Here is a 23,645-nt window from a genome sequence, read left to right as displayed (position 1 = left end):
CAATGTACATTTTAAATCATGAGTTTTTTCAGATTTTTTTTTAAGGAATTTTCATTCAAGTATCTGTCTTAAAAGGTTTGGGAATACCGTGACTGTTCTATCATTCTTCCATCCTCTGAAGGACCAGAACAGTAGAAAACAAAAAATCCAGTTACTCATCAGGCTTTAAGAAATATGAAGCATGGATATGCACCACAAACCTAAAGGTTTATTAAAGCCACTCGGCTGAAGTTAGTATAGGGTGAATGGGATAGAAGGATGCCTCGCCATGTTGTCGGGAAATGTAATCTCTCTCCTAACGTCACGGCGGGGATTTGGGGCATGTTAATTGACTACCAGGTCCTATGATAAATCATTAACTACCTTTTTTGAACCTGTTTTTTTTATTTTCCCTAATTTTAAACACCCTTTACACTTCGTAAGGTGTAGCTCTTATGCCCCCAACCCTTCACTCCTCTACACTCCCTCTTTAGCCCTTTTGTAACACCCTCATCCATTTGAGACGGACACATTCGGAATTCTTAATTTTGTTCATTTTCAGGAAAGGCAGGTTTGCTCTCATTTAGTGTTTTCTGCACAGCAATACAGGGTGGTTCTGACTGCACCCCAGGGAATGGCAGTTTCAAAGTATTTCTGGATTATGAGGTTTCACTCCACTTTTCTTTTCCTTGATTCGGCTTTTCCCGATAACCTACACTCGTTGCCAGTAATCCGCATTGGCTGGTTTTGAAAACGCAGATGTAGCTATGGAGAATTTGGTCTGCAAAAATGGGATTCTGGGCTACCACCGTTGCCAACTGCAGAGCCTTTTAATTTCCATTGCTACATCTGTAGACTATGAAATGCCCACTACAGGCCCCTTTGTTATAATGTTATAAAAAAGCTTTGTTAAAAAAGTTGTCTTCTGTGTTTATAAAAAGGGCACTTGTATGAGAAGATCTCCTGTGTTAGGAGTTCAGCAAGGTTGGATCTGTCTAGAGAGCAGGAGTTCCTCCAGGACCCAGAAGATAATGGAATGCAACTTACTGTGAGCTTTCCTTTGCTACTATTTCACATAAGGCTGAATTTATCACCAGGCACATTATGCCAATGAACTCTTGGCATCTGCCCACCACCAACGAGCCCACTCACTTTTCTACCCAGTCTCATCCATGTTGACTTTGTCTGCCACCAGCAGCAGGCGCATGTATCACAATGTTTTCCAGACTGGCAGTGCCTTTTTAGAATGGTACCACCTGGGTGCTCACTCCTGGGCACGTGTCTGTAGGGCGTGATGGGGAATCTGGTCATGCTGGTACCGCTTTTGTCATACACAATCTCTGTTATTATTCAAATGAGCGGTTTTGTTCTGATATTTTGATATTATTTATATGAAACAGAAATCTGCACAAATGCATGCTCTGCCAGCCATCAAATGAAGATTGAGCCCAATGCAAATAAAACCGTCCAGCTGAAAGCATTCAGCTTGAAGAGCAATGCCTTTTAAATTAGACATAAAGGTCAGTAAATTCATTTTGATGATTAATTTCAAGTAAAGAGACTGCCAGCACCCCATTCTCCTTTTTTCCTCAAAAGGATGACTAATGAAACATTAGCACAATATTTAATGCAAACCATTACGTATCCATTGTTCCTCCCCCAACTTCTCACTGGCCTCTGCATGCAGACTGCATCTCATTTTCACAGTGTCTCCCTCTGAACTTGTCTGTTCTCTCTTTTTCCGCTAATAGACATGTTGTACTCTATTCACAGCCATGATAATGGAAGGGATTCCTGTGTTCCCCTCATTTCCTCAAGTATTTGCTTATGCTTGAACACCACTTCCACAAACATGTAGTCACGCATGACAATGGTCCTCATTGCGCCAACTTGAGCCATGCACATTTAATGTTCCTTCTGATTTACCGATTGGTAGTACCATACATCAGGCTAAAGCCACATGCGATGAATCTGATGGTGTCATCACTTCTTTCCCGGCAGTGACCTCTCATGTGGCCAGGGGAGAGCAGCCGCTACCTGATCCTGACTCTGGTGACGGCTATATGAGGGAGGATCACAGGGGTGGAGACAACCTCCCGGAGAATATCATGGCACCATCCAGACTTTACCGATAGAAATTTAAGAATGGACTTCCGTTACCATAACTACCAGAGAACTGCAGCAAGGATGATGAATGGAGGAATGGAGATCAAGGAAGGCCGGGAACACAGGCTGCGCTCTAGTTGTTGCAAGCACATAGCTGAGCCCAGTAGATTTAAAGCGGTGAAGCAGCCTGCTGGAGAAAACTGCTGGAGAGAGAAAGCTGCTTCTCTCGGAATGAGCGGAGAGACCGTGAGGCTGGAGAGAGAGCTGTGGAGCTGACCGGCTCGAGAACCGTAAACAGGGAAGCTTACAGCGAGAAGAAATACACTACAGGAATGCCAGAAGCCAACAGAGGGCTCGCTGGCATTCACAGGTGTTTGGAGGCAGCCTTGGCCTGGTTATAGGCTAAAGGTTCGAATCAAAAGGTTCAAAATACAATAGGGTTGAATCAAAAGGACCGAAAACAAAAGGTTAGAAAAAAAAAAAGATTTATATTATTTTTTTTTTTGGGGGTGTGTAGGGTGACCCCCAACCCCTGTTTTTGTGGTAAAAAAAACCACTTTTTTTTACCTAAACGTAAACCCAAAAAAAAAGTATTATAAAAAAAAAAACGAACCTTTTGTTTTCGGTCCTATTGACCCGATCCTATTGCATTCAAACCTTTTGTATTCGCACCTTTAACTGGACACCCCTTTGCCTTATGGGAGCCTGAAGACATGAAGCAGAAGAGCCAAGTAGGGAGCGCAGGACGTAGAGAAGCCAAGAAGCGGATACAGCAACCGAAGAGGTGACTCTGAAAAACCACTGCTGGCTTCCCGCGGGAAAAGAAAAATACGCCAGCCAAAGCCAGTGAGTCCACCCATGGGAAGCGGGGACGCCAGGGCGTATTGTCAGCCATGCCAAAACCAAGTAAACTCTAATGTTGCACATGAGAGAGAGAGTGAGAGAGTATTTCTTCGAAAGAGGGAACGGAAGAAAAACACAAGGCTTTCAAGTTTGTGAGTGTATGTGATAGACATGTAAAAGAAGCCCTTGCAGGTAGAAATACCAGGCAGATATAACATCAGAAAAAGCAGAAATCACAAACTATCAATTGTGGAGAGGTGTACAGAACCCACCTGAGACAAGCCCTGGCAGGGAAGTATACCAGGCAAATTAAAAGTGTAAAAAGGATATATGAGAAAGCCCTGGCAGGAGAGTATACCAGACTGTTGCAAGTGTGTGTATAAAAGGAAGCCCTGGTAGGAAAAGTACACCAGGCAAGGACAGGTTGAACATTGTACAGGGAATACATGAAACAAAGAGGTCCTGAGACAAGCGAAACGGGATTCGAAAAAAGGCTGGGCTGATCACGGGAAGAGGAGTGAAAACCTGGATGGAGAGTACCCCAGGTATCCTAACAAGACAAATACAGAGAGCCAAGTTGTTTTGTACACTAATTGTGTAGTTACTCAAGAGACAACCCAAGGAACTGACATTGTTGAGTATGTAACCACGGGAGGAGAAATCCAGGGGAAGGGATCTGGAATAAGGAACTCTATCCTGTTAAAACCTTTGTGTTGGAGTTACGCATTTTCCTTTTTGAACATTGCAAAAAGATTGGGCGCTGGCTTGTCTGACCTCTTTCCTTTCAAAACAGCTCTCCCAGGTTCAAATGGGCCCTTTTCTCTCCCCTACCTCACTCTCTAGCTGCAGGGTCCCTTAGGGCTCCATCCGCTCGCCATGGCTTTTCAATATTTACCTTCCTCCTCTTGCCCACCCGATCTCCACCTTCTCTCCTCACTTCCAGTGTCATGCGAATGACACTCAACTCTCCTTTAAGCTTCCCTCCTTTAACCTCCCTTCTTCTTCTCTCATTCTTGATTGTCTGACCGCTCTTCAAGCATGGGGTGCTGCTAATGATCTGTCTTGATGCCAGTAAGACTGAGATCCTTCTCTCCCCTCCTCCCCCGCCCCCCCCCCACTCTCTGGCCCCCTTCCTTGGGCCCCCACACCCACTTGTGAGGCAAAAAACCTGGGGATCATCTTAAATTCCTCTCTCTCTCCTTCTCACTTCATTTTGCCGACCTTGCCAAGAAGGCTCACTTTCAGCTTCACCTCCTCAGAGGCATTTTCCCTTTCCTCACCTTCCCCCAGAAAGCAATCTTTCGAGAGCTCTGGTTCTATCCAGGCTGGACTACTGTAACACCCTCTTCCTCAATCTGCTTCTTTCCTCCCTTCGCCCTGCAGCTAATCCAGAATAGGACTGCAAGACTTATCCTTGGCCTCAAGCCCAGGGACTGCATCTCTCCAGCCGTAAAAGCTCTCCACTGGCCCCTGGTGAATGTAAGGATCAAATTCAAGACCCTATGCATCACCCACAAGGCTTTCTGGGGCCTGGGACCGCACTACATTCAACTTTCTTTCACTAAAGACCGCCCTGCTAGAGTCCTGCCCCTCTCAGACTTGAGCCGGATCTCCTTAAGTTCCAGAAGCTTCTCATGGCATTCCATTTCTCCTCCTCCTTCCCTCTCCCCCTTCCTTGCTAATGCCCCCTTGCTGATACGATTGGCTTCCTGGCCCCTTCTGAGTCCATACAGGAGCTAGGCTCTCCCTCTACCAGTCTGCCTCGCCACCCTCCTCTACCAGTACTTGCCTTCGGGCACCCTTCCCTGATCAGACTACTGAGTCTGGTCCAAGTCCCCCGCACTACTTAACCCTCTTCCCCTCCCTCAATGCACTTGTCATCTAGGCCTCACCTGATACTTGCCCTCCTTGCCCCCCTTAGCACTACCCATCGCCTGGGGCCCTTCTCCTCCTGCATCCCCCTTTCTCCTCGCCCTACCCCCCCACATCTCCTTCACTTGCTTGGATGCACTTGCACGATCGGAATGTCACAAGGCCTAGTAGGACCGTTTGTTTTAATCCTCCTCTGTTACCCTTCCCCCTTAATCTTGTGGTGCCTGGAAACACTTTATGCTGTATAAGTGCCCTACAAATGTTCAATAAATAAGTAAATAAACCACTTAAAGCCAAAGGCATTACCCTTTCCACTTTAGGGTTCAGTTTGTTGGAATGTGAGGGGCAGAATAGTATTTTGTACACAGGACGGTTTTGCTTTGGACATTCCAACATTGACAGACCCTTAGTTTTGGTTTTAGGTAGGGAATAGAGCAGGGACAGAGAGGCATTTCTCACCCCTTATATTTTAATAAAAGTCTTTGACCAAAACCATGATTTCCTTGTGTCTCATTCCTGGCTCCTTGCACACATCAGGTGTTATTAAATTACAGTCAGGGCAAGATAACCACACCAGTCCATTTCATTCCATAGAGACTCTGAACCTGGCAGCCTTGCGCCTGAAATTGCACAGTTGGGGCAGTTAGGATTCACACAAAAAGTGTGGCTTTAAGAAGCGAACCTATGAAGACAAACACTTATCTTTGTTATTATAACAAGTGGAAACAGATTGTTGTTGGGTGTAAAACAATTAATTTGAAACCACTACAACCACTTCATTTCCTTTCACTTCAGTGAAAGGAAAGATAATGTGATCCATCTAATGTTCCAATCTAAACCTATAATAGCAAGTTACAGGATCAATACATGTGCAGGGTCATACTCTGGATATCATTTTTTGTTAGATGAGTTTAGTAGTACTCACCACCTGCAGCCAGTTGTTCTTATTGTTTTTTTAAATGTAGTTGTTTTGTGGAAGGGCTGGAGAGGGAAGGGGGAGTCTGAACCTTCACAGCCATGGAACATTCAGGAACCCTTAAGTGTGAGGAAAAACGCAGGGCTACATCCCATCTCGGGCAACGACTTAAGTTCAAAAGGATGAAGATTTCAAACAGAGTTAATAAAGTCCTCCTGGGCTAGATGCGATCCGGTGACGGACAGCTTGAAAAGATGTATTTATGTCTTGATTTCTTCTGTAATAACCTTGCCATACATTCACTTTGTCAAATTTAGCTCTTCTGTCTTTCACTTTCACGAACATTAACATTGTCATTACAGGGTCAGACACCCTCTAAGGCATTTTATTCTCATCTATATTCTTCCCCTGGCCCCTCCTCTCCCCTGATCACAACCCTAACCTTAGAGCTGACCTTACCATATGCATTGCCACCTTGAGAATGTGAAGATGAAGAAGTAAATACATGAAGAAGCAAATGTCTGATGGTGTGAATCGGATGTGAATATAGTACAAGTAAGTGTAGAATGGGTTTTTTAGGCAAAGTAAAAGGGGGATTCCAGAAGTAATATGTCTTCAGCTGCTTATGGAACATTAAGTGGCAGTTCAGGGGTCTCAGTCACCCGGGCACTATATTCCAGGAGCAAGCAACAACGGTGTTGAGGAATTTTCCTCTAAACTTCTTTTCCTTGAACATGGCAGTAGAGAGGGAGAAGGAAGACGCAGCCTGGCAGGTCCATGTTTATTATCTCCCTTTGGAGGTAGGCAGGCTATATTCCCCACCAGGATGAATATTACACAGGCCTTTCAAGTAGCCACCACAGGGAGTTGAAAACAGGGCTGTTGAGTTGCTAGGTTCCAGGTCCAGGTTCAGTCTAGCACTCTTATTTTGAATGACTTTGAGTTGATGACTAGGCCTTTTGGTAGACTCAGGCATAAGCTATTACAGTAATTCAGGCATTAGTGAACCAGAGCCCTGGTGAATGTCATTGTATGCAGCATGTTTAGGTATGGAAGGATGTGTTGTAGCATGCAAAGTTGGTAGTGTAACATCTTAGTGATACTCTGAATATGAGAGGTGAAGGGCAAACCATCAAATGTGATGCAGAGACTTGTTGCATATATACCCACCTGGAAGGCCTCCCCATGGTGCAAGGCCCTTTGGAAAACAGATTTGGATGCAGGGAGGACCTCGGATGTAGGATCTTGGTTTTGGTTTTATTATGCACAGGAAGTTATCAAACATCCAGTCATTAATGCTGGATACTGTGGCGTACCAGAAGAAAGACTCAGACTAGAAGAAATACTTTTACTGCAGGTGTTTTATTTAAATTAAACAAAATGCCTTACTGACCCTATTGCTAATTCAGGAAAAAAAGCTCCCTTAAAAGGGAATGCAGACAATGAAGTTTACCCTCAGTGTTCTCTGCCATATCCCAGTGTTTTCAGTTCACACAATTATTTATTAGGAGACCGGTCTCTTGGCTTCATCAGTTCATGTCCATCTTGTCAGAGATCCAAATAAAAAGGAGGTTTTCCTCAGGTATATAGCATAAACTCAAGGCAATTTTCTTTAACCCTCTTGCACCAACTATGTGGGTCTCACCCAGGAGATTCCAGTCTTGCTTGATTCTGGTTTCCCCTTGGGATGATTCTTTACTTGCTTTATAGGGCCCACCTGGCTCCTTCGGTTCTCTTCTTCCCAGTTTCTAACTTGATTTGTAGGGGTATGGGTATTCTCCTTACTTCATGCCCAGCTCCACTTAGCCTCGCCGACTCCGCACACCCCTGGGGCTCGTCAGCCACATTTCTTATTCTCTCTGGCTTCTCTCCTGGTTTTTCTCTGGGTCTCTATCCGGACCTCTTTCTGGGTCCTTCTCCGCGTCACAGCCGACTCCGCTCTGCCTCCCAATGACATCGGTATGTCAGAGGCTTGTCTCTGGGTGTCGCTTCCCCTCCTCTATTCAAGGGGGAAAGTCCTTTTATTCTTGCTGCCAGATACCAAAGGGGTATGTTTAACTGTCAGGCCCATTGAGAGGGCAGCATTGCCTTGACCCATTTGTTCAAATGCACTTTCTACATTTCCGAGTTCCACAGCTGGAAGTCGGATCCACTTCTGGTCTTCCCAATCATGCAGACAATGGGCCTCATCATGAGTTGGGCGATATCCCAGCGATAATTGTACTGGGACACCGTCCAACACAATTTGCATTACTGCAAATCTGTCCGGCGCCATTTGCGCTAGATCCCGAGTTGCAGTGACGCTGTTAGCCCCCATATGTTATGAGACCATAGAACTCTGTGGGGTTTTTTTCAGCGCTATTACTGCCAGCGGTAATGGCGTCGAAAATATTCTGATATTCTAACCACCTCGTTCAGACATTTCCATTCTCTCCTTGAAGCTTTTAAGAATCTAAAATTTAGAAATATTACATTTTTAAAGTTTTATTAAAACATACTACGTAAATGCTACTTGTTATTAAAGTTTTATTAAAAGATGATACAAAAAATTGCTTTAAACACTACAGTCCCTACGTCTCGCAGGCTGTACACACTTAGATGGTTAGAAATGGATTTCCAAATCAAACTCGCAGTTCTGCTTGCCTAAAAATGTTAAAATGGTATGTTTAACGCATCTTTCTTACCATGCAGCAGCTCACTCGTCAGTTTAGAAACTACAATCAAAAACAAACAGTTAAAACGTGTCTATGTGATTTCCAAGTTAAAATTCGTATGTAGCTTTTTTTTGCATATTAACAATCTCGTTTGTGTGCTGCACTGCTTTCCTCTCCTTTGTCTTTTTCTAACAATCTAGGTGTGCCGTAGATCAGGGCTCGCAATCTCTACTCGCTCACTTGCATTGACAAGGAGATTTTATGAAGGGTGAATACCGTTTGCATGGTATTCGATTGCTGGCGAGTATGGGGATGTTTGAAACTTTTATTTGACATTTACTGTGCATAACATTTTTGTTTGCAGTAAATTGCAAGTAGGTTTCACTGTGCATGGCTGGCCTTTGGGTGGCAGCATTGTATGGAGTAGTAAACCAAAATGAATTGGGCAACTTAATCCCAGTTTAAATGGACAAACTATGCAGATTAATTTAAAGCAATTTTGTGTTGCCATACTCGCGTAACTACAGCCCCACTTCAAGCATAGTATTGGCTAATCAGTCTGTGCCAGCTCCCTTGGTGAAAATCATCTACTTGCAGAATGCAGATCAATCTGTTCTATGCAGCTCTGAATGCCTCTCTGACTATGCCAGTTACAAACTCACACGTCAGGTGACATGTGTTACACTAATCTGGGGACAGACTGTTGCTCATACTTGTGTAAAAAAGGGCAGCCTCTCCTCAAGCCATCCCAGCCCTCAAGCGTAAGATCGGGGGGGGTTAGGGGGTGTGAGATTAAGCAGTCTATATCAGCCCCCACAGGACTGAATAAGCAAAGCATGTCCCACATTGATCCTCACTTGGTTGTCTCCCTTTGCACCCAATCAAAAGAAATCCTTTGGTTTTACCTGTGCTCAAACCTAATTCTATCCCGCCAATTGCCCCTTCACTTCACTTAATATAAAAGGTCTAATCACCAATCACTCTTGATTGTGTATACAATGTAAATAAATTGTTTGTATAATTACATGTGTACACAACGTTTTGGAAGTTTAAGCATAGTGCTGTAGCAAGGTTCTTTGAAGTGCTATGCTGCTTCACCACTCCTTGTTGTATTTGTGCCTAAAATCACACAATTGAACAACGGCTCGACTTTGCGAGAATGCTTTGGTTTTGCAAGTATCAATTACAGTTGCGACTGTACGTGAATTAAAATATTTTAATATGAATTCTTAACCGAGAATATTGTCGAAACCAAGCCATTTGTGAATAATGAATATTCAAAACGACGTAAGACGATGTTTCTCTATAGCCTCTGTCATTGCTAGTAGCTCTGGTAATTGCAGCCCGGGAACATGTAACCCCCAAACAAGCATTTCAGGTCCTCTGTTCTCCCTCGAATAACTATGCTGTTGTCCAACATACATTGGAATTCACATCAGACAACCGTTCTTAACCATCAGATAACCATTCAAGCTAGCTGCTTCTGCCTAAATGAGGCCGTTGTGAATTCCAATTGAATGGTTCCAACATATTGATAGGCATCCTCTCAAATAGGTTTTGTGTTTTTCTTTTTGTATTGGCTACTCCAGCTTCTGAAAGAGCATGCATCAGGGCCCGCAGCGGAAGAAGCCTGGCCGGTGATCTGCCAGTTCTCAAGCATTGGGTCCATGGGAGCTGATAAGACCAAGTGGCTTTATTCAGAGTTCAGGGATAGCCTGGTAACGCTCGGCAAGGACGTGAGAATGCTGACGGGGAAGGAGACACCACTTCAGCTGGTAAACACACCTGACTTTTTGTAATAAATGCACTGTTTTAAACTGCGGTAACACCAAAGTCTAATGATACATTTCTAACTACCATATTGACCCAACATCAATGTTGCTGAACTTCACTTGGTGCTCATGGATGGAAATAGGCATTTCACAATCCTAAAAGCTCAATACGCTAATGGTGATGAATTACTATGTTGGAGCCTGAGTGATGAGGCTGGGGTACCATATGGACTCACTACCCGCTTTGTGGTGCGGGCACCAGAGGAGGTACACAGATGATCATTCTGCCCTCCCAGTCACCATCCTGAGGATAAAGATTAATATCGGGGCCCCCAATAGCCACCCCCAAACCTCTCAGACCTGCTAGTAGACCCAGAGCCCAGAAAGATCAGCACTGTAAGGGACAAAGGGGAAGTTAATGAAGACCTGTACATTTGTTTGTCCCATGGGGAGGTGTAAGTAGAGACCCATAGCCTACCAGGACTCTCACGAAACTGCAGGGTTAGTACCAGCCCAACCATAATGGAATCCTCTTATAGCCACAGCGTCCAACTTACGCATCTATACACTAACCCCAGAATAAGATTCAGAAGGTTGTTGCCAGCCCGTTGTTTGTAATGCTCAGCCAGCCCCTCAGAAAATACTGGTCACCATGTTGAGGAAGAGGACTGATTTCAGCCAAGTAGAACAGGTATTGAATAGACAAAGTGACTTCCATCCTACAATTTCTGGCTGGACCATTGTGCTGGGTCTCTGCATGATAGGTAATGTAAAGACTGATAATTGGTTGGAACAAAGACAACCAGCATTCACAGCTCTTCAACAGCTGGTGGCTCGTGGGTTGGATTCACAGGAGCTTATGGAGGTGAGATCAGCGCAGGAACACAAATGGCTAACAAGAACAGAAAATAGAACTATGGGCGATAAACGAGCTGACACAAAGATGGCAGACTCCTGCTTGGACAGCTCAGACTACAGGACTGTGTTTCCATGGGCACACAGAATCAGAACAGCTGGAGTTTCTGTGGTCTGCCCTAGAGTCACTCAATCACAAGGCTTATTGAACCCTTTTGCAAGCAGCTGAAAGTAATGTTACAATCATGCTGTCAGCAGACTGACCAGTGGCACTACAAAGGCGTCCAATGGTTTCGGACAGGTGTGGGAGTCATGAGCTGGAGGTGTTTAGAGAAAGAAACTGTGTGGGCTTGCAGTGAGGAGGCGAGAGGCATTAAGATGGTGGTGAAGAGGGTAGTCGTGAGTCAAGGGAGTCACGTAGCGTTGAAGGAGGGAGAAAGAGAGACTATCGGGGCCAATGCACGTTTTCTGCAAAAGCAAGGTTTTCAAGCCTATTTTACTGCGTTACGTTCTAACACTAAGTTTGATTATACTTACCTGTGCCCCTATACTTATGGATTAGTTTTATTATGGAAGCATCAGAATGTGCCCCCCTCCACTTTTACAGTGCTACTTTCGCAGCGTATAAGTGTGCTCCTTCATACCGCTTTGAACTTGTATATTTATTACATTCTTCCCCCCGTTTATTTTTTTTAAAACTAATTTTGGGGCTCTTTCTTTTTTAGCAACTTCATCTTTATGTATCCACATTTTTTCCAATCTGGTCATGTCTCCCTCAGTTTCCTCCCAGCCATTCAAATCTTCCCCCACACGTACACCCTGTCCCATCCTTTAGACATTGGATCCAAATCTCTTTGTAATTTTCAACATCAGCAGGCTGTCTAAAGACCCATCCATTAGGATCCTCCCCCTCACTTTCCCCCATTATTTTGTTCCTACTCTTCAGCAGGACGCATACAGTTTAAAATAGACAATTAAGGCACAATAGTGAAACTGATACGGCAGAAGAAGGGTGCACCTATCAGACTGGGAAGACAGTGCTGACAGCCATCATGGGAATGACGAAATAGACGCACACAATTTGACAGACAGGAGAAGGGAAAGGAGAAGAAATGAGAAAGGAGGATGGAGAAGGGTCACTGGGAGACCGGGGAAATAGGCTTCTGAGTAGGAAAACCAGAATAGCAGTAGCGAAGAGACCACAAAGTGGTAATAAACGTAGAGCACACACACTAATGCCCCTGTTGCAGAAATCAAGGGGCGAGATTCATTACATACCATCAACAGGGACAATTTGGTTTACAGTTTACCTTCATTAATGGCAGGGGCAAGCAAGTGGTTTTATGTTTTTGAAAAAGAGACATTGGGAATCCCATTGACCATAGGAGATATACAAAGTTTATTGGCAGTATTGGTCAGGGAGAAAAGTGACAAAATATTGTAACAGGCCAGATACTCGGGGGGTCAAATTAAGCTCTAATATACACGATGGAGCACCCTTTAACAACTATCGAGCACATGTTTGGAAGGCTCTAAGGGAGCTGTATCCAGATATGTCAGACATGAGTTCTATACTGGCTCGTAAAATGAAGCCTGATGAGTACTCTGCGGAATACATACAACCCATACAACAAATGTGGACACAGGAAAATAAACAGTCATGGGACAAAAAGATACCCTTGTTTTACCACATCTTAGTGAGTGGGCTCCACAGAGGTGTGCAGACTTCGTTAGAAAAGATACTGGTAATTGAGGCAAAACGGTGCCCTGAGATAAAGGCCACAATTGTACACTATTGCAAAAGGAAGCAGGCGAAGGCTAATGAGACAGTCGATAATGCAACAAAACAGGAAAACAAATAAGTTCAGAAAAAACAGGTGAAAATGTATATGGATGGAGTCGTACTCACAGGGACAGTTGTCGTTCCACAAGCTCAGCAAGGAGGGTTTCCAGTTGCCACAGTAATGCAGTAGGTTACACTCAGGTGCCACTCAACCAGCAATGGGGAACGGTACAGATGTAACAACATCCCGCATTCATAAATGTGCTTCGCATGTGGGAATTTTTAACATTTCTTTTTTTTTTAACATGCCCACTTATTCCAAAGGCAGGGCAGCAACAGCAGACAAGCATGCAGCAGACTCCTCAACAGGTGCAGGTAATGCCGCAGCAACTGCAATTACATATATAGCCTACACAAACACAAGGCATTTCTACCCAGGGACAAGCGCAGGTAAACAGTGGGGAAATGGCAGGGAACCAAGGTACGGTGGGCCTACTCCAGGCACTAGTACAGACACAAATACTAGACGGGGGGCAGTAGTGGGACAGAATACCGTGACCCAATACACAGGAGTGACAGTGGTGGGTGGTAACCCATTTAAGTCATCCGCGAACACATTTTCACAATAGAAGTGCCCACGGGGTGTGCGAGTGTGTCCTGTTCTAGCTGTAACTGAGGACCCAGAGGAGGAACCAGAGGTAGCAGTTTTTATAGAAACTGGAGCAACTATATCATGCATCAAAGAAGAAGGATTTCCATTATCTAATAAAAGTTTGGAGACACAAGGCTTTTCGGGGACAATTTTGAAAGTTCCCCTGACAAAAGATTTACCTGTGACAATAGGCACACAGCATATTGTGGCACATTTGCTGTATTCAAATGATACTCACATCAATATTCTGTGGTGTAAGGGAAGCATGGTATCACAAGTATGACACTGACACAAGATGTACAATTTTTAAAACCTTTGTTCAATTTTTGGGGTTTGGACAACCTCCTGCTTTGCCTTAGAGCTATGATGGGAGTAGTGGCTACCATCAAATAATAAAGAAAACACAGTCCTAGTCAGCCTCTGTCAAATCAAAGATGGCCTATACTAACAAAACCTAATGCCTGCCTTGTCTCTTATACAAGAAGTGTGAAAAGGGGAATATGTATGCAAAGGAAAATCGGTGTTCGAATATAAAGAATCAATGTTGTTGAGACGGCTCTACCCAGTGCTCCAGATAAGATTTTGAGGTGGGAGTATTTTACTCCGTGTTTTTAAACATTGAGAGTAAAAAGGATTTTTCTCCTTTGCAAGAGAGTAAAATGTATGTGACATCCAGCCGACGTGTGCAAAAACTGAATGGAAATCATTACTATGCAGCAGCTTTCTGCATTATGACAGAATACACCTTTCATTATTTATCTAAGGTCTGGCCATTTGATCTCTCCTGCATATATTTAACTGTCGAAAACACAAAAACCTAGCCAATTACATAGTAAAGCAAACATTAATTTTATTGTGTGTTTTGAGGTTTGATAGCAGAATTGTCTTTTGATGTTCATTTCCTGGAGCTATTGCTACCTAATGTTATGCCAATGTTATAATACAACAGTGCAGAGAGGCAATGACTCAATGCTAAATTCTATATCTAATCTTATGGTCAAATGGTTATTTATATATATCACTTTTGGCAAAGCGCTTTACATAGAATTTATTTATCACAATTATCACCAAACTGAAGTCGGTACTCCTTTATCGACCTTGAAAGGATGAAAGGCTCATTTGGCCTTGCCTGGATTCGAAACTGCAACCTACAGATCATGCACAGGTCGCAGCAATGAGTGTTCAACTGGCTGAGCGATCTTATTGGCTAACATCCTTCAGAGGTCAGTTAACTGAGTATTGACTGAGGTATAATAATCACAGTGCCTAGATGTTGGACGAACCATATGTGAAGCGCTACATAAAGTTAAATACCTATCTGGATTATCACAGGGACAGGTTTTGATGAGTTTTTATTTCAATTACAAATGTAACTTTAATTTGTTTGTTTTTGAACAGCGCTTGCACTTCCTGGAAAGTCAGGGTTTGGATGTTTTAATTGTAGTCTTGAAGACTTGACAGGCTAGAACACCTGTGATTGGTGTAATGACAATCACCCACCCTTGAGCAAAGACTCTGCTGCCACTGACCATTTATAATAATGTACACCATTGACTGCAAGGTTGAATGGATGTAAACTAGACCTTGCAGTCATCATTTTACACACTGTAATGTAATGTAATGTAATTGGTTCTTTATAACGTGCTAAATACCTATAGGTTTCTTAGCGCGGACCTGGGGATCGAACCTGTGTTGCTCTGTGGCATCTTGCTTCCAAGGCGAGTGCATTGCCCCTGAGCTATCCTCATGAGACACTGATTTTATAAATAGAGTGTAAATTATAAGTGTAAAAATGATCTACCGCCGCATGATTATGCACATAGCACAGGTTCTCTGAAAAATACAATTGTGCAATACTGGTGTGCTTTTACTGGAAAAAAAGCATAGCTTGGTAAAAAATATTAATTCTCAATTGCAACTTCCTTTTCCATCTTATTATTTTTTCAATCCTAAAATGCTAGGAAAATAAATATACACAGTGCTTCTGTTTGCTCCATGAGCAGCAACACAGCAGAAGCTGAACGGAAATAAACCATTCCTTTAATCACAGTGTGCAGTTTCTTTTTTTAAAAGGCTTCAGAGAAATACATTCTGTTTCAGAGACTTTTATCCATGGCTTGCAATTACATCCATGTCGATAAAATAAAAATCAAAAGAAGCCTTCTGGTTTCTGTCAAGTAACCTGACCTTTGCACTGCCCTTTGCTCTAAACTTGTGTGTAAATGTACAGAGGAAAATAATAAAGCTGTCGTATTTACAAGATTTTCATGCGTAAAAAGGCTGGGTACGCACCTTATCTGGAGGCCTGGCTCTACCACCCACGTTAGACAGCACAGAGTAAGGTAGTCCCCGTAGACAGGATTATACACTCCGGCTCAGGTTCTCAAAACAAAGGCAGTTCAAAACGTGGATCAAGGCCCACCTGGCCTTACACGTCAAAGTCTCTAATTTTGGCTTTCAAAAGTTCTTTCACTGTTCAACAAAGGTTCACGTAGGTCTCCCTCAGTCGTGCTCGGACCTTTCAAACACAGCACTTGCATGGGTCCCCTTCCCCAAGCTTAATTCACATCCTTTAGGGGTTCCCTTCCCTTAACGTATCACACTTCCGGTCTCCCTCAGTCGGGCTCAGACCTTTTTCTGATGTCAGACTTTCAAAGGTGAAAGGCCTTTACTATAGACCTCCGGAGGACCACTTTGACTTTCCCTTCAGCTCACACACTTATGTTATTTGCCCCAGTGTCTCTTGGTCTGGGTAGTACAGTACCAGAAGCACAAAAGTTCAACATTCACCTTTTTATTTCCCCCTTTAGCCATATTTAATTTTGATCCTTACTCTATTTAGAGTTCATTCACTTTATCACTTCATAACAAAAACATTTCACCTTTCACAGAGACTTTCGAGTAGGCTACTTCCTTTCACCGGACCACTCTGCTACACTGTATCGCTGGTTTCACAGTTATCAGTACTTTAAAGTTCATCAACGGTCTGCCTTCCTTCATGTCTTATCCTCACACGTGAAAGCCTTCAATTGTGAGATATACTGTTGCAACTTCAATCTTTCATTAACACACACCGGTCTTTCATTTCGCTCGCCAACTCACCGGCTGTGTGCATTCCTTTCTTGTCTTTGCAGTTTTAATTCACAAGTCAAGGTTGATACCACAGGCTTGGCCTCGCCTACCCAACTCTGTCGTTCACCCGGGAGGGTCACTGGTGTCCTTGAAACACAGTGTAGTCTTCTTGTTTGGGATTTGGTCTTCATGTGTCTTTCACGGCTCTTCAGAGGCAACATCCTCCTGCATGGAACTCCTGGTTTCTCTACCCTTTGCTCTCGCCCCTCTGTTGGTCGGTCTGCTCCAGTAGGTTTGCCTTCTTCCCGGAAGTTCTGCCCTTTCTCGTGTTATGCCTTGCTTTTAGTGTGTCTCTATGTTGCGCCTTTTATCCATGTTGGGAGAACTAATGGGTATCAGATGTATGCAATTAAAGTGAAGGCCCTGACTTTGCCTGACCCGATTAGCGAGACATACCCAATGAGATATGTAAGGTTAGACTATTTACTCTGTCACCCTCTTCCTCGGTCCAGTGTTTGTGTGGAAAAGGGGGGGGGACGTTGGAGGATCCTATAAAGTAGGAGGGATCATGGGTACGGGAAAGGGGGGGAATACCGCGTCACACCATCGGTTGCATCGCCCCCGCTCGCCAAATATCCCTCACCCAGGTGATCCTCCCGCACTCTTCCACCCCCAGGAACTGGATCCATAAGCGATGGCTGTGTCCTGGCCACCTGCATGACAAGTCCCAGAGGACTAGCAGGTGAGACACCCTTTGGTTTCTCACAGGGGAGGGACCTAGTCAGCAAATTGAATTCCACAATTTCATTTTCAGAGAACGTGATGTTGTGCTCCACACCCAGAATATATGCAGCTGGGGAGGCAGTACTGATTCAGGCATTCTATGCACACAACACAATGAGAGGGATACCCACACACATGGAGGTGTTTGTGTACGGGGTACTCATGTTGTTGGGATGATTGCCTGGGATTGAGGGGAAGGTGTTCCGACTGTCCAACAAATACTTGTTCAAGCCTCAGTGTCCTGTCCTTCCTCGTTTAGCTCAGGCACACACACTCTATTGTACCTGGAGGAAGTAGTGGTATGGAAAGACATGATTATACTGGTTGACACTGATGAGAACAACATGGAAAGGCATTCAAATGTATGCATTGATCCTACACTGATAATCACAGGAGTAAGCGACACAGAGTTCTTTGCAACAAAAGACAATGAAGAAGGAGAGGTATTGTTCGAGTTGAGCATACCTTGCCCGGTACACATGAAAGAAAGGGCAGTGCCCCAGATGACTCAGATAACAAAACAGAAAGCACAGTATTTGCAGGAAGATTTGGAAAAAGTGGCCAAAGTTTTGTGGAGAACAGGACCCCATGATGTAGGAATACTTAAAGGGGCAGTACATATCAAGGTCAAAGAGGGAGCACTATTGCCGCGAGTAAAAGAAAATCCACTTTCTCAAGAAGCAGATGAGGGGCATATACAAGACACTGCATGCCCCATGTCAGCAAGGCATACTACAGGTGAGCTGATCACCTTTCAACACAGCTATCTCCAATTAAGAAAGCAAAGGGAGGGCTGTGGTTTTTTATACAGGATTTAGGCCCTCTGAACGACACTATTTAGGCAGAGTATCCATTGGTCCCCAACCCTGCGATTATTTTTTTGCAGCATTCCCACAGAGGTACACTATTTCACAGTAGTTGACTTAGAAAATACCTTTTTCTACATTGCGCTTCATCCAGATTCCAGGTATCTCGCCACCTTTGCATATCGCGGGATCCAGTTCGTACATACTAGAATTCCTCAAAGGTACTGCAAAGGGCCTAGCATCTTCAACAGAGTAATACAAATGGACTTGAGCAATTTGCATGTTGCAAGCACAGTAATACAGTACGTTGAAGACGTACTGGTGTGCAACCAAATGGAAGAGGAGTGTGGACGGGACTCAGTGACACTACTGACTTTGCTAGCTGACAAAGGATACAAAGTGGACAGAGATAAATTACAATACCGTCAAAAAGAGGTGGTATACTTAGTTCTGATTGTGCTGGCAAATGGGAGAAAAATAACACCAGAAAGAGTAGACGCCATACACAAAACTCCATGGCCAAAAACAGTGAAAGAGATGCAGCAGTTTATGGGCTTTTGCAATTACTGCAGATTATGGGTTTTTGATTATTCCACGTACACCATGCCATTATTACAAGCACTTAAAGAAGCACAGAAAAACAAAACACATGAAATGGACAGCTGAAATGGGCGAAAGTTTCAATGAGCTACAACATGAGTTATCACATGCACCAGTGTTGGCAACATCCAATTACAAAGAAAAGTTTTACCTTTTCTCACATTCCGATGGAAAAGTAATGACAGTAGTACTGACACAGAAAAAGTGGCAGGGACACAACTCACTTCCATATTACAGTGGGTCACTGGATGCAGTGATACAGGGACATTTCGCATGTGAGCAGGCACTTGCTGCTGCTGCATTTGCTATTGAGAAAGCATCCACGATAACTATGGGGGACCCAGTAGTTTTGTACTTGGGACATGCATTATTTGAAATACTGGATGAAACAAAATCAACACTGACAACTCAGAGATCTTTAGGGTATGAGGTAATACTAACAAACCTAGCAATAGAAGTGGTGAGGTGCAGGACAATAAACCCAGCAATTTTCATTGCAGAGATAATAGAAGAAGGGGATTATGTACATGACTGCACAGCATGCATAGACGGGAGTGAAGGTAACCTCCTGGTTAAGGAAGATGTGATCAAAGGGGGAGACATGATTTTCATTGACGGAAGTTCCAGCATTGACCAGACCACAGGGCAACGGCATTCAGGTTGTGCAGTGGTGAGGCATAGATAATGGGCCTCATTACAAGTTTGCCAGTCCGGAAACAACGGTGCCAGTAAGCTTACCGGCACTGTTGTTTCTGGACCGGCAAACTACGTGTCTGCTGGCGGGTGCTGTTTCGCCTGCCAGGTCTGACCCTGGCAGGCAGAACGACAACCGCCAGCTGACTTTGACGGTAGCACCGGCACTGTTGTGCACAGTGCCAGTGCTTCCGTTCTCCCCATTCCCATTGAGTCCTAGGGGACTCGAATGGGAATGGGGAGTAACAATTGCCACTGCATGACTTATCGGACTGCCAGGGCTGTAATGCCTCAGTTATTCCGGCAAGTCAGGTGGTGGTAATCCATCACGAGTCCGGCGGCAGTCTGCCGGTTTTACTGGCACGGCTACCGCCACACTCGTAATGAGGCCGAATGAGTACACAAAAGGGAGGAGTTGATAGTGTACTCACAGACGCGACTACCAAATAATTACTCTGCACAGGCAGCAGAGCTGGTGGCCTTGATTGAAGTGCTAAATATGTCAGAGGGCCAAACAGTGAACATCTTCTCTGATTCGGCCAATGTCACTTCGACAGTGCACATAGGGTTAGGCGCGTGTTTAAAAGAAGCAATGGCACTCCCATCCAGCATGCAGCATTGCTCAGTAAACTACTAGAAATGTTACTGCTCCAAGTATAGTTAGCATTAATAAAGTGCAAAGCCCACTTAAATCACTCGGTCCAGCAGGAGCAACTTACGCAAGCAGGCATTGCTGGTACCGTTTTGTCCTGGTTCAGCTCATTCCTGTCTGACCAGACTAAGTCACTTTCTCTCCCTGCTTTTCGGTCTCTTCCTGTCCCTCTCACTTGCAGTGTCCCTCAAGGGTCTGCCATCTCTTCAATCTTGTTTAATATCTGCATCCAGCCTCTGGCCAAACTCATATCCTCCCACAGCTCTCTTTGTTATGTTTACGCCGAAGATAGTCAAATCAATGTGCATTTCGATCTCTCATCGGAGGAGACTGATTCCCATTTTAAGGCCTGTTCGGCAGCCGTGGTGGATTGGATGAGTAGTAATCGGCTCATGCTGAATGGCAGCAGAACTGAGGGGTTGGCGGTAGGCCCTTCCTCTGCTACTGCTCTCTGGACGCCTCTGTTCTGGCCCCCTTCTCTTGGACATTTCCCTGCCCCGGTTGCAGTGGTAAAAGAACTTTGAGTTCAAATTTATTTTTCTAAATTCACTCAAGTATGCAATAGACCTTTTAGTCTCATGGCAGAGACAATTAACAAATTCATGTTTGAAAAAAGGTTTTTAATATAAGTGTCACCAGTTAGAGATGTATGGACGAAGAGAGGATTAATCAGTTTCCCATCCTTCTGTTTTGATTCCTATTTTTCCCAATTGGAAACTGATCCCCCAAAAACAAAAAAGATGGGATAGTACCCAACACAATAGAACCCTTCCCATGTGGCCAGGAAAAGGCAGTCGCTACTTGATCCTGACCGTGGGGTGTTATTATGTAGGAGGATCACATGGGAGGGAACTCGGGTCAGGAGGAATGGGAGGACCGTCAGAACTATTTCCCTAATGATTCTACAGTCCTGATGGCTTATTGTAAAATGGATGATTCTGTTTTTAAAATGACTAATAACATTATGGACCAAGACGAGAAAGAGGGGTCCCAGAGTTACCAAACTATAATGAGCGGTCTAGTGGTTGTAATGACCCACACTTGAGTGGGACCTTTAAACGTTTAAAGGCCTTTCAGGTATTCCCCAAACAGAAGCAGCAGGAGGAAGCAGGGGTTGGAGGTGCCACTTTGCTGATTGCGGGATGCCATGCAGAATACGTGGTGGAGTTTGTGGTTCCTGGAAGATGGAGAGGATGCGCAGTGGGAAGCGATATTGAGGTCAAGTGTCCCAAGAGAGAAAGACAGAAGCTCTCTGAGTCCTGCATCTCGTCCCGGGGTGAGGTTTTCACTGCTGCGCGTGTGGAGTGGTGTAAGCTCCATTGACAGACAGCGCGATCAGCGGAAGGCTGACCGGAGCTGTAAAACACCTTGGAAGTCCAGACTAGCGAAGCAGCAGAAGCAGCGAGTCAGAAGGAGACGCAAGGACATACCAGTGAGTTGGGCTGATATAGGTGACTGTCAAATACCTTTTCAAGGTCCTCACCTGAGCCTTCTGAAGAGGTGTGAGGTGACGAGTCAATCTGGATGGACTTCTTGTTCTTCTTTCGTGAAGTTGTTCGCTCCTTGTAGAGGTAAGGCATAGCACAAGGAGTAGCCACTATGCCTGTCTGTAATCAGCCTGGGCAAGAGGCTAGCTCCCTGGAACACCCAAATAGGGGAAAAAGCCAAAGGCACCAAACACACCCCAGATAACATTGCCACTGAGATATTCCTTGTAGAAGGATTGCGAGCGCTGATTGTGCAACTAGTAGCTACTGCGGTTTCCCTTTTCAGAAGGAGTGAGTGCACTGGTAGCATAGACTGCAACGTCCCTTGCCGAAGGATCGAGTGCACTTGTGATGTAAAGAGTTAGCGCAAAGGACAGCCACTGCACTGTCCAACTAGTCACAGGAATGATTCTGAAACGAAGAAGTAAAAGGAACAGAATGATAACAGAAGATTTTGCAACAAACACGCAGGGCGCAGGGCGCAGAGCAGCATGCAAAATTATCAGAAAACGAAGAGGGAGGAGCAGCAGGAATAGGTCCAGGAAAAATGAAAGCAAATCAAGAAAGGCAAGGAGAGTGTAAGCTAATCAGCACAGGAAGGCAGGGAAAAAGGGAAGTAAAACGGACGTAGCGGGATGCTAATGGCGGCCCGTTCTGCCTCTCCATCTAAGCCAGAACGGAAAAGCCGCCACAGTGACCCCGGGGCGCCCGAAGTAGACCGCTGTGTAAGACTGCTTCTTTTTTGAATACTGAACCTTTAAATTAAAGCAAACTGGGCACAACTCTCCTATTAAGAGATGTTGAATAAGAGAATATTGTAACCCGCATTGCCAAAGCCAAAGAGGGGCAATAATAAAACCAAGGGGATACAATTTCCCTAAGGAGGGATATCCAACAAGGGGACATTATAACCTGCATTGTCAAAGCCAAAGCAAGCTGAGAGTGACTTCAAGGCAATTTGAATGTAGCAGTGCCAGAACAAGATACCCTGTGGGAGAAAGTTGTTAACTAGATTGCCAGCAGCCAATATATTGTGTAGGAAGAAATCAGAGACTGCATGAGAAAAGCCCTCCTTGTAGAAAGGATCAAGGGGGAGAGAACTGTAACCTGCATTGCCTATGGCAAACAAATCAATGAGAGAATCATTGCCCTTTTGAACAGCATGGTTGTGGTCAAGTCAAAAGACTTACCCAAGAAGCCGTTGTTGGTTTAACTTTACCCTCTGCATACACCTCTCAAACTCTAACTAAACACAACCACAAACCTACAACACAACAATCTGCACAAACTTCACTACACTGCAACAACAAACAAACCACACATAGACCCACACAACAGCACCAAATGGATACCGACCGTAAAACACCCCAAGCCCAGCCAATGGACTTCCGGGCCGAGGCCGCCAACAGCACATCACTGCTCTCTTGCACTTTTCCAGCTTATTCCCGCTAACTCACACTCCACCCCTCCCTTTTTCAGAGCCGTCAGAGTACCAGGGGACAACTCCGGTGGTGATAGTGCACGGTACAAATATCCTTTAACATTAACATTGTGGATCTAAGTGTGGAAAGTTTGGAACAAGCCTCACCACTGAGCACAAGTTGTAGTAGTAGGAGTTTTATCCTGTCAGGCGAGTACATAAGGAAAGGGACAAGTAGTGGTTAGTTCTGGCAGGTGAGTGGACCAGGAAGAAGATGATTTTAAGTATTGTGAATATGGTCGAAAGCTGTGGTGGAAAAGTAATTCCACTACTTTGTTTTGATGAACTGTTGTATAACTATCTTGACTAAACTATAACTTTCTGTATGAACCATCCTGAATAAGGTGTTGCTTATGATGAAGAAATGCAATGTGATAAAAAAAGTGATTGGTTTTCTAGGAAAGTAACTTTTATAGTGATTTTTCGACTTGATGTATGAAGAGAGTCTTTTTGGTTTACCAAACAGAAGGTTGTGAAAACTTTAACAATGGTTTTAGGACTGAGACACATTTTTGGAACTGAGATAGTCACTTTGCCAAGTGGATGACACAAACTGTGTATTCTATCTAATGTGGAACCTGGCTAGTGAAAAGAACTTTCCTGAAATTGAACTTTGGTTTGAAACATCCTGAATTGATTC

At 44.3% G+C, this 23,645-nt stretch overlaps 1 protein-coding gene across 2 annotated transcripts in view; it reads left to right on the top strand.

Moving 5' to 3' along the window:
- Nucleotides 1-23,645, top strand: part of TDP1 (tyrosyl-DNA phosphodiesterase 1) — a 1,670,976-nt gene that overhangs the window by 557,902 nt on the left and 1,089,429 nt on the right. For both annotated transcript variants that reach the window (XM_069637461.1, XM_069637460.1), the window contains exon 10: nt 9,960-10,145. In XM_069637461.1, the coding sequence (XP_069493562.1) occupies nt 9,960-10,145 (186 nt within the window). The remainder of the gene's footprint in view (nt 1-9,959; nt 10,146-23,645) is intronic.

The sequence above is a fragment of the Ambystoma mexicanum genome, chromosome 14 (genome assembly GCF_040938575.1).
Source record: "Ambystoma mexicanum isolate Mex_15411 chromosome 14, UKY_AmexF1_1, whole genome shotgun sequence".
Classification (NCBI taxonomy): domain Eukaryota; kingdom Metazoa; phylum Chordata; class Amphibia; order Caudata; family Ambystomatidae; genus Ambystoma; species Ambystoma mexicanum.
Note: the sequence above shows the minus strand (reverse complement) of the source record. Positions and strands in the feature narration are given on the sequence as shown.